General features: G+C 42.3%; 1 protein-coding gene across 1 annotated transcript in view; it reads left to right on the top strand.

Moving 5' to 3' along the window:
• The first annotated feature begins 420 nt into the window (after window positions 1-420).
• Window positions 421-20,870, top strand: part of tmtopsb (teleost multiple tissue opsin b) — a 33,181-nt gene continuing 12,731 nt past the window's right edge. The window contains exons 1-3 of the mRNA XM_070553259.1: window positions 421-966; window positions 12,173-12,501; window positions 19,837-20,070. Of these exons, the coding sequence (XP_070409360.1) occupies window positions 558-966; window positions 12,173-12,501; window positions 19,837-20,070 (972 nt within the window). The 5' untranslated portion in view covers window positions 421-557. The remainder of the gene's footprint in view (window positions 967-12,172; window positions 12,502-19,836; window positions 20,071-20,870) is intronic.

The raw sequence follows: 20,870 nt of genomic DNA, 5'->3' as shown, positions 1-20,870 counted from the left end.
TAGGTTTGAAAGTTTTACACTTTGTGTGATCATTTAAAAAACTTCAAAAGTCATATTCTTGTTTTAATTTTAATTAAAAAAAAGTCTCAATATAAACAGTTGCAGTCGCGAGGATTTAATATAAAATTATACATATTAAAAAGCCAGATAATTGAGATTTAATATCGTCTGAACTTTCTTGCCTTAAAATATTTGCAAAGCTGATTTTTTTTGTTTCATTTTATTTATTAAATCCGGAAAAAACAGCGCAGTTTCACGTTGTCTTTTGTTGTTGTTGTTCTCATAAAACAAACAAAAGCAACCAACTGTGCATGTTGCCACTGTAGCTCCTCCGCCTCCAGTGAGTTCTGCGCTCCTTGTGCGCATCGTGCGCACGGCGGTAAAGGACCAGAGCGCGCGCGGTAGAGGGGCGGAGAAGAGGGGAGGTGAGGGGGCGGATCTATGACACCTGCATCTCTTCTCCCGAGTTCTGATGCATCCACCGACTGGACAACCTCCCGTCTCCACTCGGGCCACCTCTCCAGATGAGCTGACCGAAAGGAAAGCACCGAAATCGGATGGTTCCGTCCCGTGGTGCAAACTTCTTTCCCGCTGGTCCAAACTTCGCGGCTCAGCCCGGCATGATCGTATCGAACGTCAGCCTGAGCTGCGCGCGCTGTCATGGACAGGGGGTGTCCGGATCGCTCCCCCCTCTGTCCCTGAGCCCGACGGGACACCTGGTGGTCGCGGTGTGCCTCGGCGTCATCGGCACCCTCGGATTCATCACCAACTTCGTGGTGCTCGCGCTGTTCTGCCGGTACCGAGCTCTGCGCACGCCCATGAACCTGCTGCTGGTGAGCATCTCTGCGAGCGACCTGCTGGTCAGCGTGCTCGGGACCCCGTTCAGCTTCGCGGCCAGCACGCAGGGGCGCTGGCTGATCGGACGCGCTGGGTGCGTCTGGTACGGCTTCATTAACGCGTGTCTGGGTGAGCGAGCTGCTGTTTTTATTCCAGTCATCAGTTTGAGAGTTTGACTGCATTATCTCTGCACGCGCCCCTTCTACAACCTAAGGGACAGGAACAGCTGACGCTATTTAGCACTGAAGTTTTAAACAAAATAATTTGCGTCATTTCCAGATAAACGAAACACCTGTTCAGCGGTGCAAACCTGAAGACTGAATAAAGACCAAGCTCCCCTCAGCTGCGCCTGTCCCAAAGGGCTCTGGGCTTGGATGAGATAACATGAACACTAAAACTAAAACATGAAAAAAGCGTTTCTGGATCTGGTTCATAATAAAGCAGCTTCTGTCTGCATCCTCTGGGGTTTCCTGCTCAGATTGGGAATGTTGAGACAACTCAAGCAGTGACCTTTAAGGTTCCAGACCATCAGTCTAATTACTGACCTGGATTTATTGGCTCTGCAGCTTATGAGATCCAGATTCTCCACCCAAGGAGCCATGAAGGGTGACCCTGACCAGATCCTCTCTGCTCTATTTGTGCTTTAAATGTTTAAGAGAACAATCGGTCTTTAAGCTTGAGGAGAAACTTCTTTTATTTAAATGTAGACACAGAAAACGAGGATTTAATAGCTTTAAGAGCTTGAATGCAGCACAAAGAGCTGCATGTCTCTAGACTTCAGGTGATGTGCTGCATCATTATGTTGCAACAATTCTCTCGAGTCTGGAAACAAAAAAAGATTCAAATATTCTTCAATAAAACTTTGTTTTTGCAGCAACTTTTGCTAGTTGAAATGTAATCAATGACCATATTAAGAGAAAATGTTGATTCAAAAGCCATAATGAATGCTGAATAAACTAAAATCAATTCAATAAAGATAAATAAAAGGAAAATAAAGGGATTTAGCTTGAAGAAAATGCTAATCAAGCAATAAGTTCAAGGACAAAAAGTGAATTTGTGTCAGCCAGACTAAATGAATTGGATTCGAAGTCTCTGCAGGCTGAGCCAGCAGTTTGGAAAAATAAAACATCTAAAAGCAGCATTTTTAAATGTTATTGTTTTGGAGCAAAAATTAAAAGTGTTTAACACGGAGGTCTCGCTGAGGTCACCGAGTCTAACACGTGAAAATTAAGAAATCAAACGTTTACAATTGAAATTAAATTAATGGTCTTAAAAAACGAGAGAGAGAGAGAGAGAGAGAGAGAGAGAGAGAGAGAGAGAGAGAGAGAGAGAGAGAGAGAGAGAGAGAGAGAGAGAGAGAGAGAGAGAGAGAGAGAGAGAGAGAGAGAGAGAGAGAGAGAGAGAGAGAGAGAGAGAGAGAGAGAGAGAGAGAGAGAGAGAGAGAGAGACAGAGAGAGAGAGAGAGAGACAGAGACAGAGACAGAGACAGAGACAGAGACAGAGACAGAGACAGAGACAGAGACAGAGAGAGACAGAGAGAGAGAGAGAGAGAGAGAGAGAGAGAGAGAGAGAGAGAGAGAGAGAGAGAGAGAGAAGAAAAATACAGTTTATGTTAGTTTTTCAAGATTTGACCCAAAGGGCTGAAGATCGAGTCTCTGCTTTTTGTAGATGATGTGGTCCTGTTGGCTTCATCAGAACGCGATCTCCTGCTTTTGCTGGAGCGGTTCACAGCTGAGTGGGAAGCAGCTGGGTAGAGAATCAGCTCCTCTAAATCCTCTAAAGGGTAGAAAGCCTTCTTCGGGTGAGGGATGAGGCCCTGCACCTAGTGGAAGAGTCCAAGTATCTTGTTTACGAGTGAGGGAAAGAGGGATCGGGAGGTGAAGCTCTCGATTTACCAGTTGATCTACGTTCCTACCCTCACCTATGGTCACGAGCTTTGGGTAGTGACCAAAAGAACAAGTTCGCGGGTACAAGCAGCGGAAATTTGTTTTCTCCATACGGGGTCTGGGCTCTCCCTTAGAGATAGGGTGAGAAGCTTGGTCATTCGGGAGGGGCTCGGAGTAGACCCGCTGCTCCTCCACATCGAGAGAAGCCAGTTGAGGTGGCTCGGGCATCTAGTTAGGATGGCTCTCTGTTGAGGTTTTTCTAGCACGTTCATGGAAGGAGACCTAAAGGGAGACCCTGGAGAAGCTGGAGGGACAATGTCTCTCAGCTGGTCAGAGAACACTTTGGGATTCCCCTGGAGAAGCTGGCCCAAGTGGCTGGAGAGAGGGTGCCCCGTGACCCGACCACGGATAAGTGGATGGATGGATGGATGGATGGATGGATGGATGGATGGATGGATGGATGACTGTAACCATGTCAATATTAGATGATCTTACTTTAATCTCTGGAGGTTAGGAATTCCGTGAGGAGCTTTTTCTTTTTTGCCGTTAAACATTTTGTTTAATTTGGTTACATTTTCTGATGCACTTTGAGATTTCTCTAGATTTTCAAATTACAAAATCTGATGAATAGTTTGTCTTGGATCAGAAACTGTAGAACAAGGGCGTCAAACTCAAATTCACACTGGGCCGAAATAAAAAACTGGGACGAAGTCGCTCTACATTCCTTGAAAAGTGACGGCAAATGTGCACATTTAGCTTTATCTACAGATACGTGTTGTTAAACAGAATCTGGTATGATTACACACATCAGTCGTTACTTAGGTCTTTTTATTCTTTTACTCTTTATTCCTTAAAATGTGGACATATTCAGCAATTTAGAATTTTTTACCTTTTGAAAGTTTTTCAGTTCTCTTGTTGTTTACTCGTTATTCTTATTGTTTACTCTCCTCCTCTGCTCCTGTAATCAAAGTCTTTTATTTTATTTTTTTATTTCATTTATTATTAAAATAGAAAAAAAACAATGCTAACAAATAAATTGAGGTTTCTCAAACCAAGAAAATGAAAAGGGAACAGAAAAAAGAATACTTGTGTTATCTGCCCCTTTTAAACTAAAATGACATTTTTACAATGAAATAACAATAATTATAAATTAGCCTATACAAAGTAATTGCTCGACTGGTTAGCTGACTTGAGTTCAATTTGTAAAGAAGAGAAAATTAATAGTAATGGTAACAATTCAAAAAGCAAAAGGATTTTTGCACATATGTACATTAAAGTGCATCGCATGCCCATATGCTCGCACATACTTCATCTATACATATCCATATAGACATACACACATATTTATACATACACACATGAATAAACCTACATACATCTCTATAGCTTTATTAATTATTTATTTTTATATAATTGATTTGCATGTATATGATTCCAGTATTTAATTTTTAATTAGTTTATTGAAAGTAAATATTGTTTTTGCATCCTTGATTACATTACCTAGCTTATTCCATATTTTAACTCCATATATAGAGACACAGCGCTCCTTTATAATTATTCTATGCTTAGGTATTGTAAATAATTCATGTCCTTTTAGTTCATATTTACTCTGTCTTTTTATAAATCTTCCAAGTAAATTTTTAGGAAGGGTATTTTTGTTTGCATTATATTTAGAAATATTGTAGTCCACTAGGTCATAGAATTTTAATGTTTTTGTTTTCATAAATAACAGGCTAGATGGATCTCTAATTACTCCTTGTAAAGATTCTTATTTCTTTTTTTTTGCAATATATAGATAGAATTTGTATAAGTTTTATATGTTATACCCCAGATTTCTATAAAATAGTTCAAATATGGTGCAATAAGTGAATTATATAATAAATATAGGGAGTTATCATCCAGTGACCATTTTACTCTATGTAACGTTGCAATTGTTTTAGCTATTTTAGTTTTCACATTGTTTATGTGTGGCTTCCAAGATACACCATCATCGATTATAACTCCCAAAAATTTTACTTTGTTTACTCTTGTAATATTATTATCATCTATATTTAACAGACTTGTATCATTTGAGTTACTTTTACTAAATATCATGAAACATGATTTATCAGTGTTTAATGAGAGTTTCTTCCCATCAAGCCATAATTTTATTTTTTTCATCTCAGTTTGTACTGTTTCTACCATCTGTTTGATATTATCTCCTGCATAATAAAAGGTAGTGTCATCTGCAAATAGAATAAAGTCGTTGCTGCTGCGACACCAGCGTTTCCCCACTGAGGGACAATAAAGGGATTTTTTATTCTATTTCTAATCTATTCTTTTATCTGTAGCCTTTCCAGTTCCCATTTAGAGTTGGTTCAATCCTTTTTTTAACAAAAAATAGCAAACATCTCATCTATTAACTTTCATGCTCTGGAGCAGAAAAGGTGCATGAAAACAAAATAATTCAAGCTCAGTTTGCTCCACTCTGATTTACTGTGATGCTCACCCGTTCCAGCCAGTCGCCTGCATCTCTGGGGTTGGGCTCTGAGCTGAGGAAGGAGTTCATCAGCAAGACTCTTGTGTTGTTTTGTTCATCTTCATCACAGACAACAGTTGTTCACATAGATAAGTGCTGCTGAACATGGAGAGCATATGAGCAGCTAAGGCTGGAGTTGGGTCGGTGTGTCGGGGAGGAGAGATTAAAACTGCAGCAGCCATATAGTCATACTCTGACTTGATCGTGTCGCTAAACTGGAGTTCAATCAGCTCCGTCTGGAAGCTGGTTGGTGAGCTTTTCGTGTCAGTCGCGGACGGACTACTGAGCTTCAAAGTCGGCAAATCGCTGAGTAAACTCGGCGCTTAGAGTTGTATTTTCAGTTTGTTTGAGACAGAGGAGGGTGTCGCTTCAGACGCCGATTCTAGTAGCATGGATGCTAATGACTAAACAGAAAGGAGGAGGCACTTTCACTGATGCGATAATGCCGCAAAGCACTATGGTAAAATGGGCCAGTTTTACTATACATTTGATATTTGATCTCGTGGGCCAAAAAAAAAAAAAAAAAAAAAAAAAAAAAAAGACCGCGGGCCAAATTTGGCCCGAGGGCCTGAGTTTGCCACCTGTGCTGTAGAATAAATAAGAACGACCAGTGAGGAACATAACATCTATGATAGTTTCAAGTCAGGTTTTCATTGAGCTCATTCTACTGAAACAGCTCTTCTTAGGGTCTCTAATGACCTTCTGACTCACAGTGATGCAGGGGACTGTTCTGTTCTGGTTCTGATCACCTGCTACTGGAGAGGAACTCAATCAGGAACTGCTCTGGAGTGATTCTCCTTATTTGTCTGAGCGTTCCATCTTTGTGGCCATCTCCAAGTTTAGGTCCTCCACCACCTTCCTCAACCATGATGTCCCACAAGGTTCTGTGCTGGGGTCTCTGCTCTTCCTCCTCTATCTGCTTCCTCTTCAGCACATCCTGAGCTCCTTCAAGGGAATCTCCTACCATCTTTACGCAGATGACATCCAACTGTACATCTCCTTTAAGCCCCATGAGCTGTCTAAGCTGCAGCTGTTACACACCTGCTTAGACTCTACCAAAACCTGGTCGCCTGGGAGCTTTCTGCAGCTGAATGAAGATAAGACTGAGGTCCTCATCTGAGCCCCAGACAAGCTGGTTCCTAAAGTCAAAGACTCTCTTGGTCAGCTTGCTTCTCACACCAAACCCTCCGTCAGGAATCTTGGTGTGACCTTTGACCCAGCTCTCACCCTGGATTCTGATGTCAGTTCTCTTGTTCGCTCTTCCTTCTTCCATCTCAGGAACGTTGCTAAGCCGAGTCCCATTCTGTCTCGCTCTGAACTTGAGACAGTTCTCCACACCTTCATCTCCTCACGCTTAGACTACTGTAACGCTCTTTTCACGTGTCTGAGCAGAACCTCCCTGAACCGTCTACAGGTGGTTCAGAATGCCTGTGCTCGGCTTCTGACCAAGTCCTCCAAACACACCCACATCACCCCGCTTCTCCAGCTTCACTGGCTGCCAGTCAACTTCAGGGTTCATTTCAAGATCCTGGTTCTGGTCTATAGGGCCTTACATGGACAAGCACCATCTCTCTCAAAAACCAGCTGTTATGTTTCAGATTCACTTGAGGGATTTCTGTGTTTTTATTGACTGAATTCAGACACGAGCACCGCAACATCAAAGGTTTATTAAGTAGTGATAATTGATTGATGGTTAGAAATTCCTGCAGGGGTAAATTACGTTGGACCGATTCTTAGTTTGATCTTTTGGTTGGACGAGATCAAACTTGACTGTTTGATTGCTGCCCGCTGAGGAGACTTTTTGTTGCCTCTTTAGTGCCGCAGCGTATTCATTAAGTATTTAATCTGAGCTGCTGTTTAGAAGCTCAAACATCTGTTTGCATGCAGATGGTCTCCCAGACTGCCAGAGTAGACAACATCAGGCGTGTTGTACTGTAAGTTTAAAGGGCAAGTACCCCAATGCTCCCCACAATAGGCACAAAACCAGAAACCCACCCTAGAGGCACATAATTGTACAAAATAAACTGTGAACTCTGTGGGCGGAGCTAAATGATGCCTAAAGCCTCTTCAGTTTTATTTGACACTCATCACATCCTGGAGGATGACACATCGCATTCTATAACTGTTATTGTATTAAATGCAACATTTGTAAACCTCTTTCTGGTGGAGTTGAGCACCAATCAAAACGCGACGCGTGAACCTAATTTGTGGAGCAAAGAAAAAGTGAATGCTGAACGTGGGACAGGTTTGATAGGTTAAAGAGGAAACGGGGACATTGTTTCATCCTGAGATGAAGTTTAGCTTGTTTGTTAAATGGGACGTTGTCCTCTCCTGTTTAATTAGCTCAGACAACACAGGAGGGACATCTGTACATCACTGCATCGTCTAGCAGCAGCTAAATAAAGAAAAGGTCTAGACTCTTTAGAGCATCATCCACAGCCTGTGCCGGAGTTGATGGAGGTATAGCTTTTTGTCAGACTTTAGCTCTCTTGGTGTTTGCTAATATCAGCTAGCCATGACAGCCATCTTGAATCAAGTAGACTCCAAATGGTTTGTGGTTTTGATCACTGGAAATCACCTCTGCTAGCATTTTCAATAAAAAGAGACGTTTGAAGAAAGACCTGGCAGCTGATTGGCTGAATATTTGTTGCCTTTTTTTTATCACAAAGACTTCAGCTTAAAGAGTGTCACAAACGAAGCTTTCAGTGACTTTTTTGATTATATGTCAAGCACAGAGGTGTGGAACACTGAAAAACATATTTAGATGCTTTTTTTTCTGATTAGAAATTGGTCACTGAGTGTTTCATGCAGGCAGAACATGAAAATAGTCTCCTACACTTATCTCCTGCTATAGCTTCTGATTGAAAATACACGGTGAAACTCTAGGATTAGAAAACTTTGACAGATCTACGTCCATCTGTGAATTACTTTTGTGTTCTCGCTGGTCTTTACTGTTGTTGGTTTAGCGTCCGGGAATCAGCAAACAACATCTTTGCTAGTTTAAGCTAACCATTAGCATTAGCAACAGCACCACACGGCGAAAGCTCCTCCAGGCTTGAGTTATTTATGGAGATAAAACGTCAACGTTTCAAGTCAGTGGTAGAGTCACATTGCTGTTGTCCAATCCAGGATGAGATGTCCAAATATCAGGAAGTAGGACTCCTAAACCTGCCGTCTGTAGCTCAGCTGCGCACCAACATAAGTGAGAAAAAATTAAATTCACTTGTGAAAAGAAAAGATTATTATTAAAGTTTTCCTTTATGCTTCATTGTTAGTTGAAATTTGAATAAATAGTAAATGTTTACAATTTTACTAAAGGAATGACATAAACTCCATTTAGGTAGCAGTTTGCTGATTTTGTTCATGTTTATTTTAAATACAAGTTATAAATATGCCAAGAAACATTTCTCTGCAGATCAGAGACTAAACTTACTTCTGACCACTTTAAAAAAAATAAATGTCTTCTTCAAATAATCTTTAGAATATTTGTCAGACAAGCAAACTCGATCATTTATGACACCGAATCAATAATAAACATTTGTCTAAGAGGAGAATTCGTCTGAGCTGATGTTTTACCATCAGGATCAAAAACAACGAAAAGGAAGCAGAAAAAGACAAATGAGAGCCAGAGTCAAGGAAAGATGATTAGTTCTGGTGCCGACTCTTTGGGCCATTCCCGTTACCTTAAATCGGTTCCACACCTTTCAGGAACAGGTTGAGGAAGAGCCGGGCCTCGGGTAAAAACCCATTAAAATGCGAGCTACAGAATCAAAGTGGGCCATGTTTGATTCAAAGCCAGCGTCTGGGACTGATATTCCCTCCAGGCTCCGAGTTCAAACTGTGCAATTGTTGCAGGAAATTAATGGGAAACTGGTCACTGCTGAGCAAGCAGTCCATTTAAATATAGCGAGCCGGTTTCCACGGGGAGGGAAGGTCATTTTTATTATTTATCTAGCCGTAATTACAAAAGAAATGTGCTGTCATGTCTTCTGTTCTCCTGTCCTTGTAAGGTTGAGTCTTGCATCATAATAGAGTTTATCTTTACAAAAGTTCTGGAAACTTTCTACAGAGAATAAAGTTTAAATTCCTTCAAACAACTTGTGGTTAAACAGCCTTCAGAGCCATTTTGTCCCAAATTCGTTTCGAAATAGTCGAACTTTACTCTTATGGCTAAAATGATGTGACGGCAAAACGCGGCGTCTAATCCCAATTATTTAGGAATATTCTATACAAGATAAAAAGTTGCATAAAGATCAAATCTGTAAAAACGATCATGTTAAGCTTTTTTGTGTGAAATATGATAAGAAGACTTAGGTATGGTGGTGAGATTTTACCAAAATCCTGCAGCGAAAGGAAATATTTAGATTTAGTTTAATTGGGTCAGAAATGCAGCCAAGATCTCATGAATCTGGATTCTGTGGAAACAATATGAGCACTAATATCTGGTATAAGGTGTTCTGTGAACATTTAAATGCACTTTTATTTTATATGCACCTAAAGGTGTGGTTCACTTGTTTATCAATACATTTGCAGTCTAGTAGGAATGAATGCCTTGTACGTCGTACTCCGGGTACAAAAAGCCCTGGTTCACCTGTTTCAGGATCGAGAAAGCTGCCAGATCAGAGGACCGCTTGAGACGACAGGCTTTGGAGTCTAACTTCCTGATATTTGAACATCTCACCTCTGAAAGGCTAACAGCAATGCGACTACCACTGAATCCGTTTACTTAACACAAGCCTGGAGGAGTTCTGCCACGTGGTGGAATTGCTAATGCTAACGTTAGCTTCTACTAGCTGAGACGTTCTCTGCGGTTTCCGGATGCTAAACCAACAACAGCCTTCCCCGTCATGAGTCAAGATGGGTGAGTCCATGACGTAGATCCGTCAGGATTTTCTAATCCTAGAGTTTCACCTTCTGTTTTCTATCAGAAGCTAAAGCAAGAGATAGGTGTAGGAGACTATCTTCATGTTCAGCCTGCATGGAAAACTCGGAGTGACTGATCATAATCAGAAATCATTAAAATTGTTATAAAAATAATTTACAACAGCATTTGATGCCTTAACATGTATTCATGTGCTAAACATCTGCTTTAACATCAGTTTGGTGGTTTTGGAGAAATCTGTCAATTTGTCAAAGTTACCAATAAACAGGTTAATGCAAATTTTAGTTAAATACTAAAAACACACACCAATACAAATTAAAGCTGCAAAGGAGAATTTGCAAAACAAGCTTGTTTTTGAACATAAACAATGCCACAGCACCCTCACCCCTCCCATCCACCATCATCGTAGGCCACGCCCCCCTGAAATGGGAACACACATTGCCACAGTAAACGAGAGCGCGCTAAACACCAGTCACAGTTTTCTAGGCCCAAATATTTGTTTTCCTAGACTTCAAACAGCATTTTTCCTTTTGGGACTCTGATCATTTGTCTGAAAGTTGAAGTGTCCATTTTTAATCTCCACAAAACATCTTTAGCTATTCCACAGTTAAAGAGCAAATCAACCCCTACCAGAGTCTTAACTCCACTCCCACTTCATGTTTGAAAAATGCAACAAATGCTGTTGCCTGGCAGACCGAGAGGGCGGAGCTGCTAACAAATACACACACACTCAGGCTCACGACAGCATTGTGACATCATAATGTACCAGTTTACATCATAGCATACTTCTTAGCCAACAGCGGTGGCAGATTTAAATTAAAGTACAGTGCAGAGTTTTTACCAGACAACGGCACAACACTGCCAGTTTTAGGCAGAATATTTAAATTTTAACTAAGATGCACTGACGTGCCAAATTATTGACGACACGTGTCTGCAGCACAATTAGACGCTCGTTTATTTAGTTTATCAGCAATAAAAAGTTTATTTGGGGGTGACTTGCTCTTTAATGTTGTTAAGAGGCATGACAAATGTTTATAAGCTATGCCGATCTGCCTTTGCAGCTTTGGGGTTAGGGTTCGGTTTATATGCGTACTGAAATTATGTTCAAGACCGTTTAGTCAAGAAAATGGCTGAATCCCATTTTTCCTGGTTGTAAAATTTAATATAAAAGCTACTCAGGTTTCTTCAGAGTGCCACACATGAGCAACTAAAATGAATTACTGCCAACAACTTTAACCTAAACAAAGCATTTCCAGCTTTTTATCTCTTTAATATCATAGAATCCTTTAGTCAGATTATCAGGATTATCAGACAAGGATGTGAGACCTTGGTTTTCCTCATCTCCTCTGGTAATTAATTAGGCAGCCACCTGTAGACACATAAAGGAGCTTCCTTTTCATCTCATGCATTATCCAGCCAGTACATCCAGTTAATAGTTTTATCCAATCAGAGGGCACCGTTTTGCACACAGGTGCCATGATTGCAATTAAAGTCTTTGTTGCTGGGAGACCCATCCGATTAAAGTTAAAGTTCCTCTGAATCAGCACTTCATGAGATGATTAGCTCTGAGGTCACTTCCCTCTTCTGAATGTGTTCAGTCCGTTATCTTTCTGAAGAAAATGGCTTCCCTTACAGTCAAGGCCTCCATCAGGTTTGTGGTTTGAACACAGATAATCTCCTAAACCTTGAACACACGTAATGGTTAAAAGCATAAAAACAAAAAGGTTCTGTGGCAGAAGGTGTTGGGTAGAGAGGAGGAGATGCTTTACATCTGTAGTAGTTGGACGTAACTCCTAAATTCCAGCTCTGGAAATCAGTCACGCTCACATTAAGTTGAGACGCCTTTTCACGGTAAATGTCAGTAAATTAAAAGATGATCAAAGCGAGTGGGAAATTGGCTTCACTTTGTGTCTAAATGCTGCTCAATCATCAAACAGATGCTCCAGTTGGGAGAAAATCCGGCTGATTTCCCTAAAATGGCTTAATGAGAATGAAAATCAGAACGCGGGGTGGATTTGTGACAGTTCCATGTGACCTGCTCCTCTCCAGGTATCGTGTCCCTGATCTCCTTGGCGGTTCTGTCCTACGAACGCTACTGCACCATGTTGGAGCCCACTACAGCCGACGGCAGAGACTTCCGCCCGGCGCTGGGAGGGATCTGCTTCTCCTGGATCTACTCTGTGGCCTGGACCGTGCCTCCGTTACTGGGCTGGAGCAAATACGGACCAGAGGGACCTGGAACCACTTGCTCGGTGGACTGGAAGACTCAGACGCCAAACAATATCTCCTACATTATCAGCCTTTTCACCTTCTGCCTGGTCCTGCCATTTGGCGTCATCGTCTACTCCTACGGCAAACTGTTGCACGCAATCAGACAGGTGAGCTCCTGCAGACTCAGGTGGTAAATGTACCTCCGATTAAGCCGTCTAAGAAGATCCAGTAAAACTGCGCCCAAGTAGATCTGAGACAAGTAAAAGTTCATTTGAAAGTGAGTGAAATGCACACTGGCAGTGCACTTTTCTTATCTGTGACCTTAACTACATCACTGCTGCATCAAAAAGATTTGGTCCAGTTCACATTTTACAGACGAGAGAGCGGGGAATAGCAGTTCAAACATTACATCAACTTGAAAGCTGAGAAATGTTCTGATGGGAGAATCGGGTTTGACATCTTCACAGCGTCACCATCAAATACGCCAACATCACTTTCTGTCTTGGTCTAAAGCTTTGCTCCATTTAAAAGTCATGCAGAAACAAACATGGCTGCCTGGTTATGCAATAACGCGAGGATGCAGGGAAGATGCTAAAGCAGGGGTGCCCAATCCTGGTCCTGGAGGGCCGGTATCCAGCAGGTTTTGTGGTTTTTCTTCTCCAACACACTTGATTAAATGGTTGAATCACCTATGCGGCATCTCATCAGGCTCTGCAGAAGCCTATTGATCACCTGCTGATTGAAATCAGGTGTGTTGAAGCAGAATTAAAACTAAAACATGCTGGACACCGGCCCTCCAGGACCAGGATTGGGCACCCCTGTGCTAAAGTTTTCATCAACACTCCTACTCCTTCCACTTATCCAAGGTCAGGTGGCCAAGGTCCCGCTCTCCTGCTCCTCTTGGTGGATTCTTAATCATTCCCAAAACAACGACATGGAATACTTCCACCGAGTTCTAGACCTGTAGGGTCTAATCCCAGGGAGATGCACCTGGAAAACCTCCAAGGACCAGGAGGCATCCTAAGCTGTGTGTCCACTTTAGGAGTTCTGGGAAACTTCTGGGAGGTTAGGGTTAGGGTAGACATACAAAATCAGCCCATTGAAGACTTTGCTTGCATGTCACCATTTATCACCACCGCTTTGGCAGTGGCCAGTTAACCGAACCACCTTAATTCACATACGGGCATGAAGAAACCAGCAGAACCAGAGTTAATTAGCTGCATCACATGAGAAAAACGGATGAAAAATGTGCTGCATCTAATTCAAACAGGCAGATTCAGATGGTTAGAAGCTGAAACTTGAGCTAAACTGAGAAAACATTTGGAGTTTTTAGGCAGGTAGAAGAGTCACGGGAATGTTTGACAGATTTATAAACGAGTATCTTCATTACTCAGCGCTGAGTCGCCTCATTAAAACTCAGTAGGACGGACCTCTCCAACCATTGTCATCTTTTCTCTGCAGACTAAAAGCCTCTGTGTGTATTTGTGCTTAAAACGGGGTCTAAACCAACATGGAGTGTCTGGGGGGTTTTAATGATCTAGATCTGCAGATCCTCACAAATTAGAATCAAGTATTTATAGTTGTTGCACTTCTACAAACCAGTTTGTCTTATACACCTCACAGAAATCTCCAGGGACATTCTCTATTTAAGGTCGCTGAAACCTACATGAGTTTCCAGCATCTTGTTCAGCACCTGAAGAGACTCGACTCAAGGCACTTTAAATCAAACACTCCAGTTGAGTTCAGTTCCTTTTGGCCAATTAGTTAAAAGTTTCCTTTATAAAGAAAGTCAGAGTCTTTACAGCAATCGCCGTTAGCGAGCATGCAGCGACAGTGGAGAGGAACTGCGCTGCTCTGGGTGGCTGCATGTTGGAGTAACTCTGCTGACCATATGTAAGTTTTGCCTTTTCTTGAGCATTTTTTCTTCTAGTTTCTCAAGAAAAACTGTATGTTTTTGGACACTCTACTTTTCTGTTTCTGGTGCTGTGAAGCTTGGAGGATTTTTACTGCTATTTTTTAGCTTTTTTCACTTTTTGAGCATTTGTTATGATGCGTAACCATGGCAACAAGCTGGTTTACAATCGGGAGCGGCTGATCAACATTGGAAAGGCTGAAATAATACCTCAACTGAAGCCACAAATCCCAAAGGAGCTAAAACACAAGAAGTGTGGGTGCAGAGCGGGAGCAAAACGGAGACAGAGAAAGAGGAAATTCAAACCATCTCTTCCATCGATCATAACGGGAAATGTGAGATCACTGGCCAACAAGATGGAGGAGCTCCAAGCCCTTTCAAGGACTCAGCCAGAGTTTCTGCAGTTTCTGAACCGCTGGAGGAGATAATGCAAAGAAGGATTCTCCAGAAAATGATGGACAACCCTGAGCATTCTCTTCACAAGACTGTCCGACAACGGAAGAGTGTCTTCAGTCAGAGGCTTCCTCAGTTTGGCTGCAACACTGACCGCTACTGGAGATCCTTCCTGCCAACAGCCATTGTAATATACAACAACTCTTTGATGACTTGATTATTATTATTATTATTATAAGCTACTACAGCAATCAATTTCCCTTTGGGATTAATAAAGTATTTTTGAATTGAATTGAATTAGAATTAGAATTTGCACTTACTGAACATCAAAATTACCCTAAAAAACAAAACTTTTCTGAAATAGCTTCCACCCTGGACCACTGAACAGATCGGGAACACGGCTGCTATGATCAAATAAACCTGCCTCCAGTTCAGTTAAGACGAGTCTTAAGTAATCATTTCAGGGCCACGTGTAATTAAGTTTCCGTTTTTCTACCAGCAGGGGTGGAACGCTGCACTCCATCCCAGTCTGAGTCAGACCTTCCCGACCGATGCGAAGATAAATGCATCACTGCTTTCAGAGCAGTTTCCAGCCACGCAGTTGAATCCACATCTGTTGTGCAACTGTCATGGATGCTGTGGGGATCGGGGAGTGGAGATGGAGGAGTCAGGATAGAAAGACAACATCTGACAAAAGTTCAGGAAGATACCAGATCCAGATCATGTGGTGGGAAGTCCCTCAGCAGACGTTACTGACAGTGATGGCAGGTGCGCTGATGGATTCTCCAAAAGGTGTAAAGAGGAGCAGAAAGGAGAAAAACAGCCACAGGACAATAGCGTGCGTGATCGTTATTACTTATATTCATGAACCCGATGTTAATCTGAAATTTGGATTTAGTTTTAATTTGATGTCCTGAATTAAATCCGATTCTGTGAACAGCTAATCTGTAACGTAGATGAGATTGAAGGATAATCTAGTAATCTGGAATTGGCTAATCAAATTAGGTCCAGTTGGTAGCTCATCTTTTTGTTGCTGCAGGACTTTCATTCTCCAGTTACTCCGTTTGTAACTCATGCTCAAGTGAAGAGACACCTTGATGGTATTGACTTTGATCAGCTGTACTAATACACAGTCCTATAAGACCTTGGAAGCGAGCAGTCGTTTAACCCTTACCCAACGTTTAAATTTTCTAACGTTAAAGTCATTAGAGCACAAAAAAATGCTCTAATGTGAGGTAAGGGTTAAAGAGACATCTGTAGACCCCTGAAGTTAATCACCTCAGAGGAGATGTGGCTAAGCAGTGTCGGCCAGTGCTTTGAAAACAAACCAGACTGCTTATGCTTTTGGGCTGAACCTCCTCCTCTCTCTTTCCCTCTGTTGCTGTTTATTTTTAAAGGAGACGACAGCTTTTATGAATATTAAGTCGTAAGTGATGTTCTTTGGTAGAGGAACTAAAGAAATGACAAAAACAAAAAGAAACACATAAGTAATAACAAAACACTTAAAGAGCAAGTCACCCCCTACCAGATTCTTACTCAACTCCTACTTCCTGTTTGAAAAATGCAACAAATGCTGTTGCCTAGCAGACCGGGAGGGCGGAGCCGCTAACAAATACACACACGCACGACATTGTGACATCATAATCTACCATCTAACATCGTAGTGTACCTCTTAGCCCAAAGCGACGGCAGATTTAAATTCAAATGCAGTGCTGAGTTTTTCCCTGACGATGGTGCATCACTGACAGTTTTAGGCAGAACATCTAAATTTGAAGTAAGATGCACAACATTTGTCTACAGCACTCATTTAAATAGTTTATCAGCAAAAAACAATGTTGATTTGGAGTGACTTGCTCTTTAAAGGACAACTTGGGTGTGTTCTTTACTCATAATGCATTGCTGAAGGATAAAATTGAGACGCATCATCGATACTGAAAAATAATTACTCGGGACTCGGACTGGGGGTGAGAAAATGTGATTGGAACATCCCCAGTAGAGCCCTGCGCGGGACTGTTTTCTTCATCCCTCTCCTGCCAGCTCCCGCTGAATTTCTGACCATTACCGCCCGCAACCGCAACGTGTGTGTTACACTCCCGCCCGCACTCGCAGTGTGCATGTCTACTCCCGCCCGCAACCGCAAAACTCTGAGAAATTATTACCTCACAATAAAAGAGATGTACTGGGTTTGTGTCCTCTCTGGTCCTGGAGAAAACATGTCACAACCCGCGGCTCTTCCATCCATCTGATGCGGCTCTCTGTGCTTGTAAAATAATGAATGGATATTTAAATAAAATGCTTTATATGTTACTGAATTAATTTTATATCTGTATGTCAATTCTAGGTAAAGATTGTCTGCGTAAACCTGAACAGGTCCAACCCGGTCTTACTGTGAGACCGGGTTGACGGGTCACGCTTGTGCGTAATCATGTGTGCTTTCTGAGCTGAAGAGGTTGTGAGATTCTGGGATTCTCCTCAGATGGCTCCTGGATGCGTCGCCACATTGGAGACAGGAACAAGCACTATTCAGCCAAAGTTTCATAATCAGGAAACATTTTCTAAGTGACAAGTCTCTCCGAGAGACAGGATTTGGAAAACACTCGCTTCAGTGGGAGGAACCTTCCCGCATGCGCTCTGGTTCTGCGACACGCTCCAAGCCCCTCTCCACATCTTCAGCTCACTGTGCACCGTACGTACGCGCCGACAGCGAGCTGCGCTGAGCAGTGTCCAGCTCAGATTTTCAGATGGGAATCTTTTCTTGGGTGATTTAGCTACATCTGCGATTTGCGTAGAATAAAATGTCAGTTCGTCTGCATGTGTCGGGGTAATTCTTTCTACTCTTTCTCCGTCAAAATAAACGGTCAAATACGGGAACTGTCCAGTAGAAACAACACAATCCCTGCTTTTGACTGTTCTGTTTTCTTGTGAAAATTGTTGGAAAGAGATAAAATGTAACTTGATTACCACCAGAGCCAGGAGCACTGCGCCGTTATCTCCGTGACGGTAAATGAGGGAAAAACAAATTGATCGGATCCTGCACGTCTTTTAACACATTGGTCAGGATTGACGCACTTTGTTTTCATTTAGTTTTTAACGCCGATGTGTCACCAGGATCACCGGTGACGCCTCAGCGCATGTGATTTCAAAAAATCAAATAAGAATGAAATCAAGGCCGTTTCATATTCTCTTCTCTGTAATCAGGCAGTGATCAAGGTCGCTTTTCTAAGAGAGACCTGAATGAGAAATATTAACACAGTCGGAGAAACTCCTCCAAATGTCTGACTTGCCTTGCTTTGGTTTTTGTGTCATAAAGACCTTGTTTCAGCTTCTTTTCAACATCAGTTGCCGACTCCATCATACTCATCCCGATCCCGCACTGTTTCTTTTAGCCGACCGTTCCCGCCCGCAGCAAAATTCACACCGCCCGCCCCCGTAAGATTTTTGTTGGGTCCTGCGGGACCCAAACCCGATGCAGCCCTCTGATCCCTAGCATCCAGACAACCTAATAAGCCAAGTATGGATCCATCTGGTTTCATTCAAAGTCTAGATACTCCCAGAACATCCTGGAACATTACATGTGTGCTCAAACCTTGATTGTTCTCCTCTCGTCTGACAAGGATGTTAGCAGTAGCTCATTGCTTTTGCAGTTAGCATTATCGCCACCAGCGTTTATATTTTGCCAAGGCTGAAGTAAGTTGGGACGTGCAAATATTAGGGGACGTGTGTATAAGCGGGCTAGAACTCTGATTACCACCGCTTTGCTCAGAAAGAAACAGTTTCTCTGTGTTTGTTACAAAGTTACTCATTTACATAAGGAAGTAGACTCGATGGCACACTCTTTGGTTTATTACACTAAACACCCCAGCTATCCTGCATTCAACATTGACTACGTTTACATGCAGCCAATATCCGGGTTATGATCGGGTTAAGGTCGGTATTCGGGTTTCTGAGTTGATCAGAATAACCCGTTTACAAGCACAAATAGAAAGAGTTACCTCTAACTTGCATAACCCGATGTAAATGCGGACGTTGGGGTAGCGTCTGGACGTATGGACTACGTCCAGACGCAATATGCGTCATTTCCGGTTCTTCTTGTTCCGGTATCCGTGAAAACAGCTAAATTTTTCCCATTTCGGAAGAGACAGTGACCGCGTTTGTTTGCGCTTTAGTTTCCTCGTCACTCCGAAAGTGTGGTGCTGTGCCGCGACTCGCCATGTTGCTCCCAACTTGTTGTTTACTTCCGGTGTTCTGGCGCATACAAGACGTCTCGCTACTCAAAAGACCAAGATTCCTTGCGAACAGAGCATGTGCAGAACACACGCTTTGATGGGGATATCCCGATATGTGTTTACACGACCAAACATTCGGGTTAGAAAAGGGTTACCCCAGGTGTAGTAACCAGGTTTTTAAAAACCCGGTTATGAGCATATCCGGGTTTCTGGCGGTGTTTACAAGGACCTGCAGAACCGGGTTATTGAGAATATTCGGGTTTTAAAAAGGGTTACTGGCTGCATGTAAACGCATTGACTAGGGCCATTCTAGAACCCCTTTCACAAGCAGATAAAACAAGCTTAAAGCACAGCGTTGAGCTTCATCAAGAATTAGTTATCGACATCGCTGCAGGTTCATATGCTCGATTCTCAACATGTTTGTTCGGCTTTGAAACAAAACTGTGGAACAAAACTTGCAGGAGGACAAAAAGAAAAGCAGGTGGGCTAAAGGCGCTCGTCAACAATGATGGTGTAACCCAGGACTAGCTACTGTGAAATGCCGTCTCTGCAGCCCTGATTCCCAAATACTACCTAGATGTAAAAATTCCACCGTCAGCCGACAGTGCAAGAGATGTCATCAGCTCAATATCTGCAATGCATTTGCAATCCTGGTTTGACTCATCCGTATGCAGCCAATAATGGCACGATCCTGATGGTGTAGTGGAATAACCATCCATCTAGAACCCTGAGAAGCTGCCACTAGCATACTTCTACCCTGGTGCTCTCATTTTCTGCCACACATAACGGGGAGCCCTTGTTTCCTTTCACAAAACACACAACAGACGCTTACCGACTCGTCTGAACAACTGGATTCCTTAACGTTTCCTTATCTGATGAAACTAAGATTGAGAATTTGCTTCAGTTAAAAGAGGAAAGTTGTAAAAGTTAGAAACCGTTATTACAGAGACTGTGTTCTTTCTGTTTCTCAGGTGCGCAGAGTGAGTTCAGTAGTGACCCGTCACCGAGAGCAGCACGTTTTGGTGATGGTCGTCGTCATGGTGATGTGTTACCTGGTCTGCTGGCTGCCGTATGGAGTTGCAGCACTGCTCGCCACCTTCGGACCCCCCGACCTGCTGACTCCGGAGGCAAGCATCACGCCGTCGCTGCTGGCCAAATGTTCCACCGTCGTCAACCCTTTTATTTACGTCTTCATGAACAAACAGGTGAGACTCGTTAGCTTTCGTTCCTTCTTGAACCATTCAAAGGCGTTTAGTTCTGACGCGATTGATGCTCGTTGGAAAACTATGTCATGTGATTTGAGTAGCGTGTGAACAAGATTCTTTAGTGAGTGATGTTGCAGGAAGTAAATAACCAAATAAGAGAGCATGACTTCAAATGACTTAAACAAAAAAACATCTAGAATATGCAGGATATCTGCCCAAGAGGGCAAGAATTAAAAACCACTGTTTCAGTTGTTTCTCTGCTTCAACTCACTCGTTTCAAACCTCATCGGTGTGTGATTAACTTCTGAAGAGGTTCCCGAAAAACCCATTTATTTAAATCAACTGAGAGTCTTAGATGCCCAGAATTACAATTATTAGCAATGCTTTTGTTCTTCATTTGGCAATAAATGGGTTCACAGATTTTATTTTGTAGGATCAAATGTGAAAGGTTTGGGAGCTCCAGATCTAAATCTGTCATTTTAAGAGTTGGTTTTGAGATCCGTGTGTGTGTGTGTGTGTGTGTGTGTGTGTGTGTGTGTGTGTGTGTGTGTGTGTGTGCGTGTGTGTGTGTGTGTGTGCGTACACGTGTCCTGATTGAGGTGCAGGAATCTAATCAAATTTTAAAGTAATTACATTTGACATATTTAGTCTCAGTGGTAACAGAAGTCAAAAATATCCATCAGAACAAAAATACTAGAAGATTATTTTTAAGTGACTTATCTGCAGAATTTGTGCTCATGGGAGTATGATGGCTTTTATTTTGAAGGTCCAAGTTTGATAAGCACTGCTCTAGTCCCCCC

The sequence above is a fragment of the Nothobranchius furzeri genome, chromosome 7 (assembly GCF_043380555.1).
Source record: "Nothobranchius furzeri strain GRZ-AD chromosome 7, NfurGRZ-RIMD1, whole genome shotgun sequence".
In the NCBI taxonomy this organism is placed as follows: Eukaryota; Metazoa; Chordata; class Actinopteri; order Cyprinodontiformes; family Nothobranchiidae; genus Nothobranchius; species Nothobranchius furzeri.
This window is presented reverse-complemented; position numbering and strand designations above follow the sequence as displayed.